Source organism: Melopsittacus undulatus, chromosome 10 (genome assembly GCF_012275295.1).
Source record: "Melopsittacus undulatus isolate bMelUnd1 chromosome 10, bMelUnd1.mat.Z, whole genome shotgun sequence".
Lineage (NCBI taxonomy): Eukaryota > Metazoa > Chordata > Aves > Psittaciformes > Psittaculidae > Melopsittacus > Melopsittacus undulatus.
In genome coordinates this window covers 27173915-27194822 of record NC_047536.1, presented here as the reverse complement: position 1 = coordinate 27194822, position 20908 = coordinate 27173915, and the positions used below count along the sequence as shown (strand labels likewise).

Here is a 20908-nt window from a genome sequence, read left to right as displayed (position 1 = left end):
TGATTTCCTCATCAGAAATGCTACTTGTAAAAACATGTGCTGGACAAGAAAGGATAGGCAACACTGAGAAACATCCAGTAAATGGGGGAAGGAGGATATGTTTATTTAAACAGTGACTTTTCCTGGACCAATTGTATCATAGCTGCAAGAAGGCCCAACACAACTTCAAGGATCTCAGAAGGGTGGTGTCAGAACCTATGCTCCCCTCATTTTAACTCTTTCCCCTTCCCCCACCATAACATTTAATATCTCTGGTTAAGTTTTGAAAGACAAGACAGAAAAGCAAGATGCATTCTTTGGCTCTAAAGAGTTCCTAAACAATACAGGAACAGCTATTTAAAACTTATGTGCTCAAAACACTACTCACCTAAATTAAGTGTTTCTGGAAGCCCATCTTCAGATCCATCTTCAGAGCCTCCTTCTACCCGTTCTCCTGTTCCATTTTCATCCAGACTTGCAATGATATCAGCACAGCACGTCCTGGAAACAGCTGAAGTCTCTGCATCAGTCCGCCTGTCTCTCTTATGTACTCTGGAATGAAGGACTAGCTGGTGGTATGTTCTGAAGGCTTTACCACACTGTGAACAGTGTGTTGGTTTCTCTTTGTTCTGAGACAATTTAGAATCCATCTCCATAGAAGGCACTTCACCACCGGGATGTTTCATTTTGACTTGGGATAAGTTACTATTTCCTGTGTAACTGCTGTTTTTATTTACTCTTGACTTCCCAGTAGTTTCAGTCTGGCTACCTTTATTTGCATTCCAAATTTCACCGAGTTCTTCTTTATCAGAAGATGAATCATCATTGTCTGTACTTACTTCATGCCCTAATTCTTTAGTTTGGCCACGGCCAACTGCAATTTTACCTTTGGTAGCCAGCTGCCATGCTTGATATGTGGTGAAAGGATCTAGTTCAGCTATCCATTTCACAGGCTTTTGTGATTTGTTTTCTGGAACAGAGGTTGGTCTTAAGTTCAATAATCGAAAAAATTCCTCTTTCTGAGATGTTTCTTCTGCATTAGGTTCACCAGTCATTTGGGGGCTTTCACCACTGGGTACCGATTCTTTGGTGTGCATTTTACTGTGCTCAATTAGAGTCTCTTTATTGTGAAATAGGAAACCACAAACCATACAAATTTTGTAAGGTGACGTTACGTTTTCAGTTACATGCTCCTGCACCACCTCATTTATTGTTATGGGACTTTCAGAACCTTGTTGGTGCTTGTTCCTAGAACCAGGCTTTCCAGTATGTGTTCTCATGTGATTTTTGAGGAACCACGGCTCTTTAAATCTTCTTCCACATACATTACACCAATAGGTGAAAGAATCTTTATGCTTTTTCATGTGCGCCTCAACGTCAAAAGCCTCACGAAATGTTTGTCCACAAACTTTACAACTCAATTCTTCACTGTCTTTTTCATTGTTTGGTAAAGGCAGGTTTGTTCTTACTTGACATTTATCTAAAGGACTAAGATACTCTGCTTCAACACGCAGAACAGCTGGTTCACAAAGAGTGGGTCTATGCTGTGTTAAAACATGCTTACCAAGTTCTTCAGGATGTTTAAAAGTCTCATCACAGAACATGCAGTCCAGAGGCATGCATCCCTCAGCTTGCATGAGAAACTTTTCTTGCAAGCTTTTGCAAGAAATTGTGTTTGTTCCTTTTATTGTCATTGAGGCATCATTATTCTCCATCTGTGCACCAACGGTACTCGCTATTCCATCCGGTCCATCCATGTATGCCAAGAGAGGCTGAGTTGGCATGTTTCCTATGTTCTGTTCCCTATTACGTGTTTTAATGCAAGGTTTCAGTTCTTTGGGGATGCTCACTGATCACAATAAGGACACTTGTAAAGTTCTCCAACATCTGCTCAGAAGTCTAAGTTAAAACACCTTTGCCAGGAAGATTTTTTCCACTAGAAAAAGGTTTTCCTTTTCGTTTTTGTCTGTGTTCAAGCAAGTTCTCTCAGTGACACAAAGAACTCCAGCACCTGGAAAAGAGAGGAAAATAGTCAGACTTTTTAAAAAAAAGAATTTTCTCCCAAATAATGAGAACATTATGGTTAGGGAATTATCAATGCTTTTGAATAGAGAAGGAATACTTTAACAGTAAGTGAGGGGCAGCTAGAAGGCACTCTGGCCACTTTTCTACCTACTGCAGTTGAAATAGTATGGTTTTGAACATCCCCGTATTCCAGTAGCTGGGTTTCTGTATTAAGATTGCTTCGTCCACTATTAAGATAGTAAACAAAGTATAAAAGCAATACTTTGTCTGCTGTCTGTTCTAAACTTACTCTTATCCAGTTACATAAAGCTGCTGAAATCATATTCCAATTCATACACTACTGTAAACAACTATATGCAGCAAGTCAAAGTAACCTTTCCTTGAACCTGTGAAACAGGTGTTTACAGGCACAGTAAATCTACTTGTTCATGCTCTGAAGGCTCTCAAGCACAAGACTTTCCGCCCTCCCCAAGACCAGTTTGCAATTGGATTTCACAGTGCGTGTACACAGTAGATGTCAGTACAAACTTTTGTATGAAGAGCTATTCACTAACACCACTAACCAAAGCTTTTACTATCATCCACAGATTTACTATCTGTAACAATTTTGGGCTGGTACAGTTAGATCAAGAGGCCAACTATTACATTTAAAAAGGAAACACTTCTCATTTCAAACTGTGTGCAACAATGTGCTTTTTTGATTACACTCAAAAGGGAAGGTTCAATCTTAAGACAGGCTTAAAAAGGGTTATAATGTAATTAATTACAACTCCAACTTAAATATCTAAATCTATATGAGCTGTAATGCCTGCAAGCAGCAGTCGGTGGCCACCTCTCTTTGGGCTAGCAAATTATAGCATCACAGAGTTCAGGACTCCTCTTGATCAAATTTTTGGATAAAGGAAAAGCCTACCAAACTAATACAAAACCATTATAAACTGAAGAGGAATCATTCTGAGATAAGGCATATTTCCAAATAAAAGGATATCAAATGAAAAGAATGCATTCCAAATCTGACTCAAACTTTTACAGATTATTTCATAAAGAGACAGCTGGCCAGTGATTCTCATTACTTGAATTAATATTCCTGAAAACACAATATGCTCCATAGCTATTACAACAGAAGACAAGAATACAGGCAAAGTGAGGTCAATCGACAACAAAGTCAATTTTTCCACCTCAGTCTTGCTTTATTTAGAGAAAACTAGAAACATTTTGCTTAATTTTAGGCAAAGAAAGAGTAACAGCTCAACTCTAATAGTGCAGGCTACAGAGTTCCATGACAAGTAACTGTAGCAAGTAAGATGTGCAGCTGAGGTTACCATTCTCCTTTTTTGATCAAGCAGTGCTTGCTGGACAGAAAAAGGTGGTCTTAAGCATTGAAATCTTCAAACGTTCAGTAGAAATTAGCCATGGGAACTTGAAAAGTTTATACAGTTCAGTGTTCCAAACATGTTTGCAGACAACATGCCTGTAAAGGCCACCTGCCAGCAGAACCAATGTGTCCAACAGTCATGAGACAGGAGCTTTAATCAGCTGAAAATGCAACCATTTATAGACCCAAGCTCTGATACAATGCCTTCAACTTTATTGAATACCTTTACCTACCACAGAACAATCAAGCCCAGGCAAGATAACCACCTGGGAAAGGAAACATAATACCACATTGCTAGGAATCATAGATCCAACATTTCAAACACTCCCTACACTACAGCCTTGCTATGAGAATACACTTCAGTCTTCCTTTGAAAAGTTAGCAGCTTCTTTTCCACCATCATGCAGACAAAATGACCCTGGAGCCCAGTGAAGATGTGTTTAAAAAAAAAAAAAAAAACCAGAGAATAAAATCCAAAACCCCACACAACTAAACAAACACCACCACCCCCACACCCCAGAATGCCAATATAGCATAAAATTGTTTCCACTTGCTTGTCTTCCTTCCCCCCCCACCCCCATATCTCCAAAACTTAGTGCCTTCATTGTCCAGTCCCCTAATCCAGGTGCAGACAAAGATCGGATGTAATACCGTGAAGCTTCTAGCTTTTTTTAAACCCAGGTTGTTTCAGGCCTAGGCCAAAGGCTCATGCCAAGTTCAACATGAATGGAGGGACCTTGGGGTGTAGTCTACAGAGGATAAGAGGGAACAAGCCACTGTCTGACAGGTTGATGGCAACAGAACCTGGATTTTTTGCAGCCAAAGTCTCTTTTTCAACTACGCCCTTTATCCCCAGTTTCAGTTCTATCACTGCCATGATTAACACTTCCTCTCTGCATAATGACTCAAAATCTTTTGTAATAGGCAGGTTCAGTCCATGATGTGACTCTTCTGAATTGCTTCTACTGCAGCCTTTGCTTTTGCCTTTCTACCTTCCCTATTCAGTTTTGACTTTCTGGCTTTCACTCACCCACTATAGCCAGGTGAAGGAGCTATAACAAAATTTTGAAGCTGAAGTATTCAAAAAGCTTTCCCTTTTGCAAAACATAAGGAAAAACATATCAAAGGGTGCTGGTTAACATGTTTCACTTCATGTTTCAACTTGCCGATTCGTTCTATTTCTACTGTCGTTTTAAGAGGTATTTTTTACACAACAGGATAACATGCTGCAGCAAAGCTTATGTGCATACACGGTGACTATCTGCCTGAAAATAATTTATTTGCAAACAAGGAATGAACATCAACTTTGAAAGACTCCTGAATACTTACAATGAATATCCAGACAAGATTAAGAAAAAAAAAAAATAAAGAAACTTGAGAGTTTAATGTATTTACTTTCAGAGCCACAGGTAAGTGCTCTGCTGTAACAGATATAAGAATCATCCTACAAAAAGGCCAGAGGCATCTCTGGGGTATGAAGTCAGAGCCAAATGCCAGTGCTTAAAGTCCCACATACTGAATTGCTGAGATTCGGCATCAATTATTTCCTTGTGTCTGGAAATACAGAAAAAGCTGATTATGCCTTATGACACTCCCCACTTTGCCCCATTACAACACACACACAATAAAGCAACAAGAATTAAGTCACTTTAAAGAGAAAACAGATGACACACAGCAGAAATTCACACTGAATTCCCTATCCTCCACAGAATTCTGGGATGAGGTAGAAGAGACATCCTTGTAACAGGACCACCACACACTGTTCTACTCAAACCTAACCTCTGATGATACATTTGTAAAAACCACACGCACAAGAGATTTATTAGAATTTAAAGGACAGACAGACTGCATCTAGGGAAGACCCCAGGCTGGTCACTGATCTACAAAAAATCCACCTCAATCAATAAAGCTTTCTCTGGTAAGGCCTTTGAGAAGAGGTCTATCGCAATCTCATCTCAGCTGTCCAAAAAAGTAAACCTGTTCCTACAACAGCACATATAAATACAGAGCATAGAACTTTAACACATGGATCACAAGTGGAGTTTAACAGGAGTTTAGATCCAAAATTTATTAGGTATCAATAGGTTTGAACAAGCCCTTTGGGGGCTTTTTCCATGGCTCTTCAAAGCATTTAACACACCACCAACCTGTGTTAGCTGCTGAATGCTCTTCAAGCTTTCACTGGTTTTAATAGAAGGTTCTGAACACTTCTGAAGAGCTGGCCACAGCTCATCCTCTAGGCAGCATTGCAAAGCAGAGCAAGATATTCCTGTTTTAAGAATGTGAAATGCCTATTTGCAGCTCAGGCAACTACTGCTCTTAGATATACCACCATACATAGGAGATAGTACCTACAGACTGAAAAAAAATCCTGCAGGCAGCAGTGCTGAAGAAAGCCACAGATACAAAGAGGCAGAATTGTGTTTAAACTAAGGGAAAAGATAACATTACTAGAGTGAGAAGGTGAGCTAGAAAGCTCTAGTCTTATTTTTATATCTGGTGGTTACACACTTCACTCTGATTAGATACATGTTTTTTACATATATCTAATATATACTTTTACATACATAACATTTTACACACTCACTGTACTTTTTAGTCACTCTCTTAAGGTAACACACACTGAAACTACAAGCCAAATATCTACTCTAGGATTTTATCCATTATTAACAAAACATTTATTTCTAGTGAAGATATTATGCCTTGTATTTGAGGACCAAAAATGCTGATTAATTACATTCCTGTTATTCAAAACCCTGGAGGCAGCAGCTAAACTGACAAGTGTTGCCTTAATTCTGTACTATTGCTTCCCTCAGAAAGTGGACGACCCGCAGTTTTGACAAGCACAGTAACGATTTGTGACTGAAGGTCTGTATTAGCCCAACAAAAATAATACAGTACCCTGTGTTTCTTCTGTTGTCTTTCACTCTCAGAAGACAAAAGAACAGACAAGACACACCAGTATCAGAGATACTGAGTAAAGGAACAGAACAAAACAGGAAATCCTTCCTTCCAACAGCTGAAAAGTGATAAATTTGCTACAGATTAACTCAAGGCTGAAAATAAAGAATTACTATCCCTCGTCACAATAAAGTGAGTCAAGAAATCTTGACTTCTGACTCCCCTATTCATCTGTAAATGTCAACATGCATCTCACACCAGAGTCCAGGGCCCACATGTTCCCTTGACTGCTGCAACTGCCTTGCAGTGAATGAGCAGAGCAGGAGGAACCTTGTCCTGCTCAGCACACCTGGACACTTACTGGAGTGGTCTGTTCACAGGTGGGGTAAAGTCATCTCAACTGCAGAATGCCAGCTATTGTACTTTATTCTTCCAACAATCCAGAGCCTGAACATTATCAAACTTTAGTTCACACCTGAGTCATATTTGACTATAATGCCTTTAGTAAAATATTTCAATAGGTTTTGCAGTGATACCCATTATATTTATAAACACCACAAAATATATATAACTTAAGATTGAACTGGACAGATGAGAACATCTTGCTTTCATTGCACTTGCCACACAACCTAAGAACCACACCAAAAAGCTGCTGCATATAAATGGACTATTAAAATGGAGAAAATTTTAATTAAATGCCTGTAGAGAAGTTTAATTTCTTTTTATTAAATTATACAACCAAAGACAACATATTACAGACTCAAAGATTTCTTTGGGAAATGACCTATCAGTAGTAATTTGACTACATTTCTACTTCCTGCATTTCAAAATTTCCATGAATACGTAATAAAAAACTCTAGACACATTTCAAAGAATAGCTCAGTCCAACAACTGAATTTCCCATTTTAAACACTGCAAAGCACTGGGAATAGAAGCTGTGCAGCTAGTATCAGGAAATACAACTATATCTTGCTAATTCTGTGCTAGCAAAACTATTGTTAAACTGTAAATAGCAAGCAGGAACAATTACAGAAGTTAACCTAGTTGCTGCAACATTTCCTTAAAAACAGAAGTGAGAAAACTAGAAGAGTTACAGCCAAGTACATGACACTTAGTTACTTGTCTGTATGCTAGAAGATATGCACTCAGACCTGAGAGCTGTTAACAGATCCTTAAATTCAAGGCCAGTAGCAAAGCTATCACTGTTTAACAGATGACCAGAATTTCTTTCACTATACTAAGATTCCACAAGGTTCCAAGTCCTACACAATCCAGTGCCAGCAAAGAACAAGAAACCCACACTCCAAACCCCACCAGAGCACCAGCTGCTGCAGATTAACTACCTTCATTTTTACTGTGTCTGCTTGACTTGAGAAACTTTCATGTAACTCTCAATTCCACTTTAGAAAAAAACAAAAACCTTTCAGTTTTCCTCATGTTTCAAGAGGCTTCAGGATATTAAGAGTAATTTTACATGAAACATTCTTTTTCTCTTAGTATGTTTATACCTCAGAACAGGTTGCTGTTCTTTGGCATTGCTAATGAGATAGATTTTATACTGCTGATTGTTCTTGGAAACCACAAGTTATTTAAACACCTTTTCTTAGTTCAATCTAAAAGTTTTGCTTTTTCAGAACAGTTGTTCCGGTTCTATCTAATGAATGTAAGTAAAGTGAACCAGTTAACATCACTTTTTCCTCATTGAGATCACAAAAACTACAGTATATTATCTATTTTGTCTGGGCACATCCATATTTAGGTGTAATGGTGACCACAGACAGAGTATGCATAAATAAATACAACTTCAAATCCTAAAAACAAAACAACAAAAAAAAAAAAAACAAACAGCCTGAGACAAGGCTGAATTTAGTTTATTTAGAGCCTTTTTTTTCTTCTTTCTTTTTCATACATATGTATCATTGCATGAAGTTAAGCCAGTTGCACCACACCTGATACATACACAGGATATTAAGCAGAAATCACACCCCTAAGTAGTTGCTAACAATACTTAAGAGCTCCACACTTTCAAAAGAGTACCCACAGTGCCCCAGGTTGTGTGGAACCCATCAGTGACAATAGCTCCACTGTATGAGCACTACTGGTATGCTGGGGTCTTTGTAGATTCCTAGGTTTAGTCAGAAACAGAAGCAAAGCATTATTGTGAGGTTCTAATTTGCCAGTTACTCCAAAACATTAGCCAGATTTCCAAACATCCACAGCATGGAATTTCAAGTTTGTCTCCCCAGGTTATAGGGGTTTTATGACAACCACATAACTTCCTTTCTCAATTTAAGAAGAAACGCACACATGTCCCACACCTCATGCAATAAAGTGTTTTTCTTTATTAGACAGAAATGTCTTTTTTACCTCAATTTGAGGGAGGGATAGTCCCTAAAGATAGGGAAGATGACACCATTTGCTGCATAGACTGTGACCTCATTTCTCAAGGAATACAGCTATCCATCTGCCTATGACTTAAAACGCTGGAAAGCTATAAAAGTCAGCACAGATAAAACATTATGTTGCAGAATAGCAGAAGAGTCAGCTTTTCTTCATAACACTACATGAAGCCAATAACTTACTCTTCATTATGGTGTGTTCTATTGCTTTCTAGGGAAGGCAAGAGCTACTCCTTTCTATCTGTTAACAGTACATAATTTTAACACAATTTCCCAGTGTATTTCTTTGTTAATAGAGGAGCACATGAGTACACCTAACATTGTTTCTCATCCACACATAGGTTTTTATACCAAGTGTTCTGCCTTTAAATAAAGAGTTTAACAGTACAGTCTGATAAAGAAGTAACACGAGTACTACTTTAAGGAAATGGAGATTTAGGGGGAGGAAGGAGAGGAAGAGAGTTTTTTGTTTCAGTTGAAGGAAAGATCAAAATGAAGATGTTCAGGTTGAAAAGAGAACATAAAAAGATGACCCTAAACTGGAATTTCCACTCCCTAAATCTGCAATCTTATGTCCCCTTGTTAGTCTTCATCCTTCAGGCTTGAAGTTTTCAAAGTTACCCTAAACTTAAACTCTTGAGAGAGTTTTTTATGGCTTATCACTTTATACTCTGTAAGAGAGAAGCTACTGTTTTTCTCAGTTACAGCCCCTTCTAACAACACTAGAGAGCTTTCCAGTGTAACAATACTAAGACAATTCATAAAAACAGAACTGAAGAAACAGAGACATATACTGCAGAAAGCAAGAATGCTATTTATCCAGGCATTTCTCCACAAACAGTTTAGATTTTCTTCAAAGCTCTTTTGTAGTCAGATAATGCAGACATAAATGCAAGTAATTTTCCTCCTGAAGTCTAGCAAACAGGATTTTAATCACCAAGTGGAAAATAACTAGTAGTTAATAATGAACAATATTAGGAAAGCTCCCTCCCCCCATTTCAGACACCTATACTCATAGAAACAAAGGATATCCTTTCTTTAAAAAACGTTTTCCTGTGGAGTCCCTTTTTCTTTAAGGCTATATGTCTAACAGTGTTTTGGCAGAGGATGGATGAGCTGAATGTGTCTCCTCAGTGAACTGAATGCCTCTTCTATCAAAAGATGTAATTATTCCTTTTTAAAGCAGGGAACATATAAGCTTGCATCATTTTGCACATGTTTTTCCTCCGCTGAGCAAAAGCAAATATAAAAGAGACTAATTCTTGGCATTAAAGGAGGAAGTGCCACAAAAAAGTATTGACTTTTAAAGTTCACAAGGACTGCCCTAACAGCCAGATTTTTCCCCCTTTTTCCTCTGCTTAGGAGAGAATTTCCCAGGAACCACGAAGCCAAAGAGTCCTTTAGACAACATGAAGTGGCTGATACCTGTTGTAGAAAGGCTGAAAGACACAAGAGCTATCCTATTTTACATAAGTCTGGGACACATTCCTCCAGTGCTATAAAATGATGCAACTTCATTAAATCAAGAAGTTACATGTACTTAAACTGGCAATGACCCCTTACCTTACAAAACAGTTTATTGTTCTCCCCACAGCAGGTAAAGACTATCTTGGTGGAGTGATAGATTTTTATTGTTGAGTCAGTCTCTCACCTTACATAGACTGCCTTATGTTTAGCCTTGGATTTCATTTGAAAGAAGGTATTTTCAGAGACATTAAAAGGAAAATTAGCTTTTTTTTTTACTTCTCCGCAGAAGGATGTTAGGTCTCTCAAGCAGCCACAACTACAAAGAAGTGGTAAATTCCGAGTTTACCAAATTAGACTTAATTCCTTATTACTCAAGATCCAGGAGTTCCTCCATAGCAATTATAGCAAGTTGCATCCCTTTGGGCAGCATAGGTGAAATAACAGGAAAAGATTCTCTTACTGCTTCTGAATTCAAAATTCTCTCTCTTCCAAAGAGTTCATTTTGTTAAGGTCATTAATCTTCCCTAGTGCTCTCACCTGATTTCAACTCTGAATCTAACATTTAACCAACACAGCTCAAATCCCTGTGAAGAAAAAGCAGCAACTTCAGATTTCTCTCCTCTGCAGACCACTTTGAAATTGTCACTTTCAAACATATCCACAGTCCTGTATTTGTAAAAATCAGTCTTAAAGGAAAAAAAAAAAATACAGTCCAGGAGAAAGACATTTACTCTTACTTAAGTCATTCCCTGGACTAGCATCTGAAGATACTAAAATAGAAAAGTGCTAGAAATAGATATTTCAAATAGCTGCCTCCTCTCCTCCATGCAGGTGGGAGCTCTTCCAGAGACCCATGGAAGATTAAACATAGACTGATGGAGATTAAACATTTTTAATTGCTTATCATTACATTACCTCAGACTAGTGGACTGAAGAGATGTATGCAATGGTGTAGTTCCACATACCAGGCTTCACAGTGCCAAATACCCTCAAAAGGACAATTTGCATCCACAAGAAACTGATCTTTCATCAAACAGGCAGTTTCATATACAAATTTTAATAATGTAATAAAAAAGGGCTAGAAATAAAGATAAACAGAAACTGCAGCTTCTCTAGATCACCTTTACATCCATTTTCCTTAATATTTAAGCACTGCAGTCTTTGTAGTACGTAAAATTTGCTTCTTCCTACCTGTGTACCAAGAGAGACTGACCTAACCCCAAGGATTTCTCCCAAGCAGTTCTCAACTATCATGGTAAAGTGTAAGCAAAATACAAAGGCCTTTAATTTCCCTCATGTAGTTTATGTCTGAGTTAAACTGCACTTGCTTTATTACACTGAAAAATGCAAGTGTACCCATTGCGCATAAACAAACTCAGACTTTGATACTTTTAGTTGCATAAAATCTTTAGCACATAGAAAAGCACTATCCAGTCAATTATTCACTTATACTTGGATGGGTTTCTGCTCAAATCTTTAAGTCACACTGATCTGCATAGTTTTTCCTGCATACTCTAACCACATTTCCTCTTGTGCTTTCTTTTGAAATTCTCGAGGCAGTCTGATAAGCAATTCCATCTTCTGCCATGAACTCAAAGACTGTATTTTGAAATATGTCTGCCACCTATATTTTTGATGTGTAACTCTTTTCACCCAGAATTTAGATTGATTTACTTTGAAATTGAGAGCTTGTTCTTATCATAGCATTTCACTCACAGCCCCCCTTTAAAAGAATTAAAGAGGAAGAATCAAAAGAGCTAGATTTATGATAAGCTATAAACTATGCTCTGACCAAAGTCATATGATTATAACAGTAGAAGTTTAATTTTTTTCCCCTCAATGACATACACCCACGATTGGCATAAACTAGGTTTCATCAGCAACAAAACAAGTTTATTTAGGAATTTCACTGAAGTAAGCTGACTTCTAAAAGCAGATCTTTTTGAGAGTAGCTTTTTGTTTGGAGGTGCACAAAAACATAGGTAAGTTTAGGCTGGAAAAGTGCATTTGTTTTTTTATCTTAAAATACATGGGGCATTGAGAAACTTATGTAGCTTGGTCATATCCTTTTCCTTACTTTTGTATTCAGTTGCAAATCTCCTGTGGTATGAGTCACATCTCTCTAAAAGCATGCATACAGTAGTCAGCAGAATCCCCTGACCGTATTAATGCACTAGAAAGAAAAACTTTTTTGTTCCTAAAGTCACCTTGAAAATAGGGGTTCAAGAGTCATCAGAAGAGACCCAAAGTCCATTAAAAAGAAATAGTAGTTTGAAATTAATGTAGTTATGAGATGTGGAAAGAGTATCTGATTGGAACGCTGATGTTCTAAATCAAGAGTCTCAAAAATAAGAGGGCTGAGCTGGCAAATGGCAGCCCTGCTGTAGCTGAAATGTACTGTCTTGCTATATTTAAAGACAATACCTCAACAGTTAAGTATTAAAACATTTTAAGAGAGATAAATAAGTGTAAGATACAGGCAAATATCCTTAGTTATTTAATCATCCTGAAAGCAGTGTGGAAGTGTGAGGGTGAGTTCAAAGGTCAAACTCTTCTTTCAGCTTCTTGCAAAGAAAAGAAAGCTTAGCCCATTCCACCTTAGGGAAGGGGGGGTCTGTTCTTTCCATATGCCAGCAGTAGTCACAGCATTTCATAACACAGGAAAGAGGTAGTGTATTTACATATACAGTGCATCGAATCTTTTACTAGGACAATGAATTCCAAATTAAGATTCTGGTTAGAAAGAGTTGGGACAACAAAAAGTCCCAAAGAACAAAGGGAAGTTAAAATGTGCTTAACATTTCCCCTGAATTTAATTACAAACTCTCAGATTTTTGTAACTTTAAGTTTCTTGTAATCAGCGTTTTGAAAGTCTAAGTGAAATATACAGTTCCCTTTTAAAATAATTTCCCCTGATCACAGTAATAATTTAGCACTCTGTTTATATAAAATATATTGAACAAGATTCTACATGAAAATACTGTAGTAAGGGAAAGACAGATACTGAAGATTAGCAGTAAGTGCTCAAAAAAGAATTTTTTGAGTGTGAACTAATGAAAGGGGAAACCAGAAAGTAACCTTTTGTGTAAGACAGTCTGATAAAAGGTGCTAAAGTTTATTATCTTCCTCTTTCTAGCCCTTACCCTAAATCTGGCTTTCCCCATCCTTTTCAAAACAAAGCAAAACAAAAAACATTATTCAGTTAAAATTAAGGGAAAAAAAAAAAAAAGATTAAAAAATCTTCTCCTCTAATCCAAAGCCTGGAAGCCATTCTCTAAAGACGACTTAATATGAAACTTTGTTTACAAGATACAAATATAGCCTTCTTACCACATTCAAAACCAGAAAACATCCACTTATTTAAAGAAATGTTTTTTCTATTTTGATCAACAAGGACGTAGGTATTCATTTTAAATTTAAACTTGGCCCAAATAGTGCCATATGAATGCTTTAAGCTCATATATGATATGCACTGTTTAAGAATGTTTAAACAAAGGAAGTAGGAAAAGCCTCAAAATACACAGCAAAACTTAATGGCTTCAATTTTAAAATATATACTGATTGCAGCATGGCAAAATTATTCTCTTATGCTTACAGCCAGTCTTCAGAAAGAATAAGTGCAGTCAGTGTACTAATTTGTCCCACTGGAAATTCTGTATAAAACATCTACCTAAAATAAACAAGGCTTCGCAGCAAGAATCGTCAGTTGCCATTAAGGACACACCTTAAAGTTCTTACCACACAGTAACTAAACAAGTACAAACTAGTGGTGACTGTTTGCTACTTTTGTCTTAAAAGTTAATGAGATCAATTCACCCCTCAGTATCAGATCTTCAGATAATTTTCTCAAAAATGCAAGAGACAAACAACCCCCAAACACGAATATCCAGGACTTGAGTGTCTGATGTTTTATCAGAATGTCTAAGGTTCTTATAAAAACGAACATAAAGATGAACATTTAAACCTGACACCACGTAATACTAAAAGGTAAAATGCTTAACTGCTCAGAATACTAGTGCTCTGGTACTGGAAGGCAGCTGTTGTTCCCCTGCCTTTTCTTTTGTTGTGCTTAATCTCATGTCAAGTCATTCAACCAACTCCAAAGCGATGAAGACATAATTGAAAACCTTAACTAAAAAACTGATCTACTGTTCTTAAATAGCAGTATATACCGTTTAACGATTTAAAAAGGCTAACATATAAAACAGCAGCAGTAGAATTTAAATCAGCAACTCTGGTGCATGCAGAAGAGTTGCTTGGCTGTAGGCCAAGCCAATCAATAATCACTGTAATAGCCATGTTTCTAAAGTTATTTGTTTTTCATATTCACCAGCCTCAAAACTTAAAGCCAAAACTCATGCTGATTTCAAGAATGAGCTGTGAGATATAAAATCCAAATATTTTGCGCAGAATTACAATACTGCTCATTAAAAAAATGTTACAGAAAGATTAGTGATCACAAAGCCACATTCCTGCCACAGATCTTAAAATATTGACTCAGTTACAGAACTAGTAAAGGGGAAGAAAAAATACCTCCTCCACCCTTTCCCTCTTCCCTCTCCCTCTGCCAAAGAATGCAGTTTATCCTACTTATTTGAAACTGTCCTTTTATGTTATCCAAGGAAACGCTCAAACCTTAGTGTGGACATCACAAATTAAAGTATTAGTCGTATTCCCAAACCTACAGTTAATAAGAGCTCCTAAGAGCAATAAAACATGGCGTTAAAGCATTTGCAAGCCATTGTCATAGCACTGTGCTCTGATACCTTTGCAGACGCAAAACCAGCCCCCATCAACCATGTAAGCACTGGTCAGCAAGTCAATGCCTGCTATTCAACTTGTAGTTAGGCGTTTTATTTCTGTGTCTTCCAGATCATATCACTCCTGCATTTCAGGGCCTAATAAAATGTGAAGAATGATATGCTCCTTCTCTCTCCTTGCATCTGAAACTGCGTTATTTCCCTCTCTTCTTTTTCACACATTCTTACAAAAACTTCCCTTTTCACATACTTCTATAAGAAAATATTTCACTGCATCTACTTCAGTTCCCATTTCTATTTTCGATTTTCACTAGATCCTTCTGCTACTGCCTCCCCCTCAAACCCACTGGTAGAAACTGATGTAGTTTTAAAGCTTTCAAGGTCATTTCAGAAATTGAAAAAAAAAATGTTACCTTAAAAAACATTTAAACACAGAATACCCCTAAACTAAACCCTTTTCAAATTCAAACGCCTTTCATCAACAGATCAATAACCCAACATAAAGATTTTTGTTCACCACCACTTCAAAACTATTACACTCCAATTCAAATACTTACAGGGAGTCACACAGCACATTTTATGGGATGGCTCATTAGAGCACACACAGACCTTACTTTGGCTGCAGGTTTTCTGTGTGGGAAACAAACAAACAAACAAAAAAACCCACACACACACCCAGAAACAGAAAATCCAGTGGGTATCACGGAACAGGAATGAAATCCAATCTCTAGATATTCTAGAATTTGATTGTCCTCGCTTGGCAACCTCTTTTGTTGCTTAAGAAGTCAGTTGAGACTTAATTATTTATTTTCTAAACTTCCTATTCCCCTTTAAAAAAAAAAAAAGAAAGAACACGATGCCAAAGAAATTATCAGGAAGGGCTCAGTCTTCAGAAGACAAAGGTAAACGAAACAAAAACTGGCAAAACGGATCAATAAACTTTTCATTAACAAGCCCCCCTTCCTCCGCCCCATGAGCCACTTACTACAAATCCTTCTTCCAGGAACATCTTTGACTCACAAAGAAATAAGTCTCTTCCCGCTCCACCCCCACCCCCCCCAGCACCACCCGGCAGAAAAAGCACCCCCAAAACCCAGGCTCGACGCCTGGAGTATCGTAAAGCAAATACCCAGGTATAGGAGGGAAGTTTCAAACACCTACTTGTGCGGGGGGAGCCGGGGAAGGGGACGTGATCCCGGGGACAGCGGGAACTTTGGGGCTGGGAGTGAAGGAGGGAGGGAGGGTTTCTCTCTCCACGCCCGCCACCTCCCACTGCCCAGGAGGGGGTCTCGTTACCTGCTGCTCAGACGCGGGGGGACGGAGGCTGGCGCAGCCCGAGCTGGGCCGGCTGCCGCACACCTGGCCCCCCCCCGGGCCCTTCCTACCCCCACCCAGGGACCCGCTTCCCCCCCACACACCTGCCCTTCCTCTTCCTCCTGTCCCCCAGGGGCGGTCAGTGCGCCTCGCCAGCCTCCCAGGCGCCGGGACAGCACGGGGATGGGCGGCCCTGATTGTTCGGGGGGGGGTTGGGGGGCGGGGGCTGAGGCGTTGAGCCCCCCCCCTTTTTCCTCACAAGGAAGGGAGAGTGTATACCCCCAGATCCCCTCAACATGTCCCGGAAGACAGCTGCCCTCTCACCCCCCCGCGGTCGGTCACACAACCGGCTCCTCACGGCAGAGACCGCCCAGAGGGGAAGGGGCTGCACCTCCCTCAGGTGCCGCTGTGAGGGTGGGGGGGAGCAGGAGGAGGACAGAGGGGCCGGAGCCCCCTGGAAGTTGACCCCCAGCCCTCCCTCACCTGTGCCCGGGCCGCCTCCCCCGGCCGGCATCCTGAGGTGGGGGCGGAGGGAGGAGGGGAGAGGGGGCGGCCGCCCGCGGTGCCGCCGGAGCCCGGACTCGGCGGCGCTGGCGCTCGGGGCACTGTTTGTAAACCGCTCCCGCGGCAGCTGTTGCTGGGGCAGCCCCCGCCGCTCGGCCACGCCCCGCCGCGCAGACCACGCCCCTCGCTTGACGCAGGCCACGCCTCCTCCCCGGTGGGGCGGGCGCTGTGAGGCGAGGGGTAAACGGCGAGGCCTGGCCCTCGCGTGGAGGAGTGCGGCCGGTGGCGGTGCCCCGGGCCGGGGCTGCCGGTGGGGATGGCACCGCCGCGAGTGGCTGGGCCCTTTGTGCCGCCGCCGTGAGAGGGGGAAGCTCGAGAAGCGGCGGCGGTTGCGCGGCCCCGTATAACGGCGGCGAGTCGGGGCCCGGGCGGCCTTTGTGTGTTGTGATGCAGGGGGACGCGGCGATAGCATCGCTCTGAATGACAAAGCGCGGCGGAGGGCCGTTACATAAAGCCTTATATTGCCTGACATAAGCGTATGCCCCGCAGGAGCCATTAGGGGCCTTGGCTGTGCTTTGTAAATGTAAATAAAAGCGATGCATGTCCTAAGTGTTGTCCATTGAGTTCTTTTGGTGGGTCGTTGAGGGGTGAGAAGGCCGGCGCTGGCTTGCCCTGAGGAGACCGAGGGCCTGCAGTTGAGTAAGTGGGCCCCACATTGGGGCTGCTGCCTAGTGGGGAGGGGAAGCAACATGGAAACCTGGCCATTTGCTGCAGACATGGCCCAAAAGGCCAGGGATTCATGTATTTTGCATTTCTTTCGACAGTCGTAAGCGCTCAGCTGTTCCGTCTGGCATAGCACTGCTGCTTCTCCAGAGGTATGGACGCCAAAGTGGAATTACACAGCAGACAAAGACTTAATATATTTTTTTCCCGAGTATTCCAGTTGGAACTGAGGAGCTTTTTAGGAGTTAAATGCGGTCTGTCATACTGTTAGCAAAATGCTTAATCTCTGCTACACTCTGAGGTTAGCACCTTATTCAAGTAAATGGGTTAAGAAGTGAGCTTCCATGTGGTCTCTCCTCTTGTTTTTTCCCCCAAAGACACACAGAGACCTGTTAAAGTCAGTTTAGTTTACATCAGTAGGTTTAGATCACACCCAGTGGCTTATTTGCTTCAATATAAAAATCATCCTTCCTGAAATGCCAGCATTTCTAAAATAATGGCAACTAAAATTATGTGGGGTTTGTTTCAAAGCTTTCTCAAAACGTTCTCCTGAATGTTAAAAAACCTCTGTGTAACCCAAGAGCACAGGGTTTTGCCTTATTCTGCTTATTCACACGTTTTCAGGCATTAAGTCTTGATCCTCCCACTGCCCAAATGGTCAAAGAGGTTTAAATTGATACAGAAGGGAACTGGTGTAGGGCTTCTTGCACGATCAGCTATTTCAGTTGTTTTTATAAGTGTGATTTTTTTCTTGCAGTATGATGTGTCCAAGCGAGGTGTTTATACTTGCATGCAGAATATTCCACCGCATTGCAAGAGCTTCGCATTTCTTTGTAGCTTGCTGTACACAAATATGTACTATGTCACCAAACCTGATCCCACAAACACTCCCAAGTTTAAGCACAGGAGCAGGCCAGTACACTTCAATGGGACTTGCTATGTAAGTTGAAGTATCGATTATCTACAACTGGCAGCATGGCAAGAAGAACAAAGCAGAACTTCGCTGGAAATGGGTGTGGGAGTTACCAGTTCTGCTACACCCGGTGTCCGACGTCATGTGAATCTCTTAACAATCAGGACTGTTAAAAAATGGAGGGTTTACCGGTTTCTTATTTTAATGATTTGAAAGCCCTTATATTGAGGAGTTACAAACAGCTTCAGTGCTCACAAAAGTAAAAATATTAACCTTGAGCTTTCACTCTGTGTCTCCTGAAAGATTTTGCAGTGCCAGGTTTTGCACTATTCCTTGCTCTCATGATGCACCAAAACCCATTACTTCCCCTCCCCCTTTCCTTTTTTTAACCCCTTTTTAAAGATTTTACTTTTTCAGGTGAAATACACTGACCTTCTTGATCACAAGGGGTGTTTCTCTGGAGGCAGGAACCTGGATACTGTAAACATGATTTAACAGAGAGCACAGAAGCCGTGTGGTTTTTATCCACGGAGATACGGTACCTCTGTGGAAAACATAAGAAAATAAAAAGACTGTTTCAGGAAAAAAATTAGAAGCTCAGAATATCTGAAAACTTTTCTTCTTTTTTCTTTTTTTCCTCGAAGTGTATCATATAATATCACATTACATAAGTGAAATGAAAACATCCAATTTATTTTTACAGATTAGCCACAGTGACCTCCATGATTTATGCTTATGGCACTGGAAATGTTTGATATGAGGCAAGGGCCAACTTGTAAAAATAAATCTTAGATTTTCTTCTCCCTCTGTTTTGCCTTGTGTTGAGGACATTTGCTGCCTTTCTGGAGAAGCTTCAGCAATCAATGTATTATGTATGAAGTAAAAACTTCTACAACAAATGCACTGACAGACCTGTGTTTACTGTTCTGTACTATATGTTACTACACAGTCTTGCAATATTAAACCGAGCCCCAAACTAGACTTTGGAACCAGGCAGCATGCCCAAAATTGTGATAATCTCCTCCATAACAACAGGAAAAAATAAAATAATATTGCTGAAAGCTGAAAAGTTTCCTTTCAGTCTCCAAACTCCTAATGTACTTAAATTTATTGGTTCTTTTAAATTACAGTAAGTACATTTACATTATGTAAAACTCCATACTAACAGTCTTGCAAACTGGCTCAAGTCCTGCTCTTCTGCGTAGCTCACATGAGAAAACCCTCACTGTCGGAGAGATTGAAAACAGAGCTGATCAGGCAACAGGAAGCCTTTACCTAAATTTAAAGTCTTTCAAGGCTTACTGTGGATGTTTGTCTCCAAAAAACTGACCTGAGTAGCAAAATACCCAGTCTATACCTGGCAGCAGGAGATCCGCCAAGTTTCATTCTTTTGCACAGGGACTCTCATTTTAGATTCATATTTAGACAGCTATTAAATCTGGCCCATCGTGTGGTTAAGGCACAAATGGGATTTAGGGGATCTGGACTCAGTCCCAGCTCTGCCACAGACTTCCTGTGTGATCTTGGGCAAGTCTTCTCACAGGGCTCACAAAGTTTGGCAGTTGTTTTTTTTTTAAGCCCGTGCTCCAGCCGTCAAGTCATTACATGAAATTCTCTGTTTGCTGGCATGAATAGATAAATAAAGGCAATACGCACTGTTTTGGCGTTTCAAGAGATAAACCTGAAACCACGATCAGAGTGTAACCTAATGGCTGAGTTAGAGAACAAACTTTAGAAGTCCTTTTTAAAATTACTTTGGGCATTGGGGTCATGAGTTGTAATACAAAAATTCTACAGTCTTCATTAGTGCACAACAGTTTCTATTTGTGAAATCAGTGTCATTTTCCTTCCTTGCTTACAGAATTCTTCATAAAGTGTTTGTGCAATGTTCAGATGAGACTGAGACTAGAAAATAAACAGAGCCTCTTATGAGAAAGCTTTATCAGTGTTTTGTGGCTTGGTTTTTTGAATTTCCCTTTTGCACAAATTACTTCTTTCAGCATTATTTCAGCAGCAAGTAAACGAAAATCCTGTTGTGTCAGATGATTCTCCTGTTTTTGCCTCTGCAGAAGCACAGGCAGTAGTATGTTTACAGGAAACGCCTGCTGCAGAGGCACTCTGGTAGTTAGACACGGTCTCAGATTTGACTAACATGCTCACATGATTAGATTTACTAAATGAAGACACAGATGAGACGCTGATGAGAAAGCTGCCAGCAATCAGGTTCTTGCAACATCAGATAATCCATGAAGCGACTTTGTGCAGTAACCATGCAGAAGGCTCCCTGCGCCCTCCCCCCCAAGAATGTGCCTGCCTGTTGCATTAGTAACTATCTCCTCAACCCATATTCAGTTACCAGGCTCCCTCTCATCAACAGCAGCTCTTTTTTTCTCTACCCCCCTCCTTGCATTCTAGACCAAAGTGCTGCATTCTTTAAAAATGCATTCGTAGGTATTTTTATGCTCAGCTAAAATTTGAGGATTTAGTTACTTTCTAAGCAGCACATTTAGCATAGAACAGTTTATTTTTATAATCAGAAAGAAATTGC

At 40.1% G+C, this 20908-nt stretch overlaps 1 protein-coding gene across 4 annotated transcripts in view; it reads right to left on the bottom strand.

Moving 5' to 3' along the window:
* Positions 1–16811, bottom strand: part of ZNF217 (zinc finger protein 217) — a 28589-nt gene extending 11778 nt beyond the window's left edge. Inside the window, exons 1-2 of one of the 4 annotated variants that reach the window (XM_034066779.1) lie at positions 16704–16811; positions 368–1990 (exon numbers count right to left, since the gene is read on the bottom strand). In XM_034066779.1, the coding sequence (XP_033922670.1) occupies positions 368–1763 (1396 nt within the window). In that variant the 5' untranslated portion in view covers positions 1764–1990; positions 16704–16811. Of the gene's footprint in view, positions 1–367; positions 1991–15463; positions 15573–16067; positions 16086–16324; positions 16379–16703 lie in introns of those variants that run through there. The other 3 variants (XM_034066780.1, XM_005147565.3, XM_031047636.2) reach the window with 3 other exon arrangements.
* Between the last annotated feature and the right edge of the window lie 4097 nt (positions 16812–20908).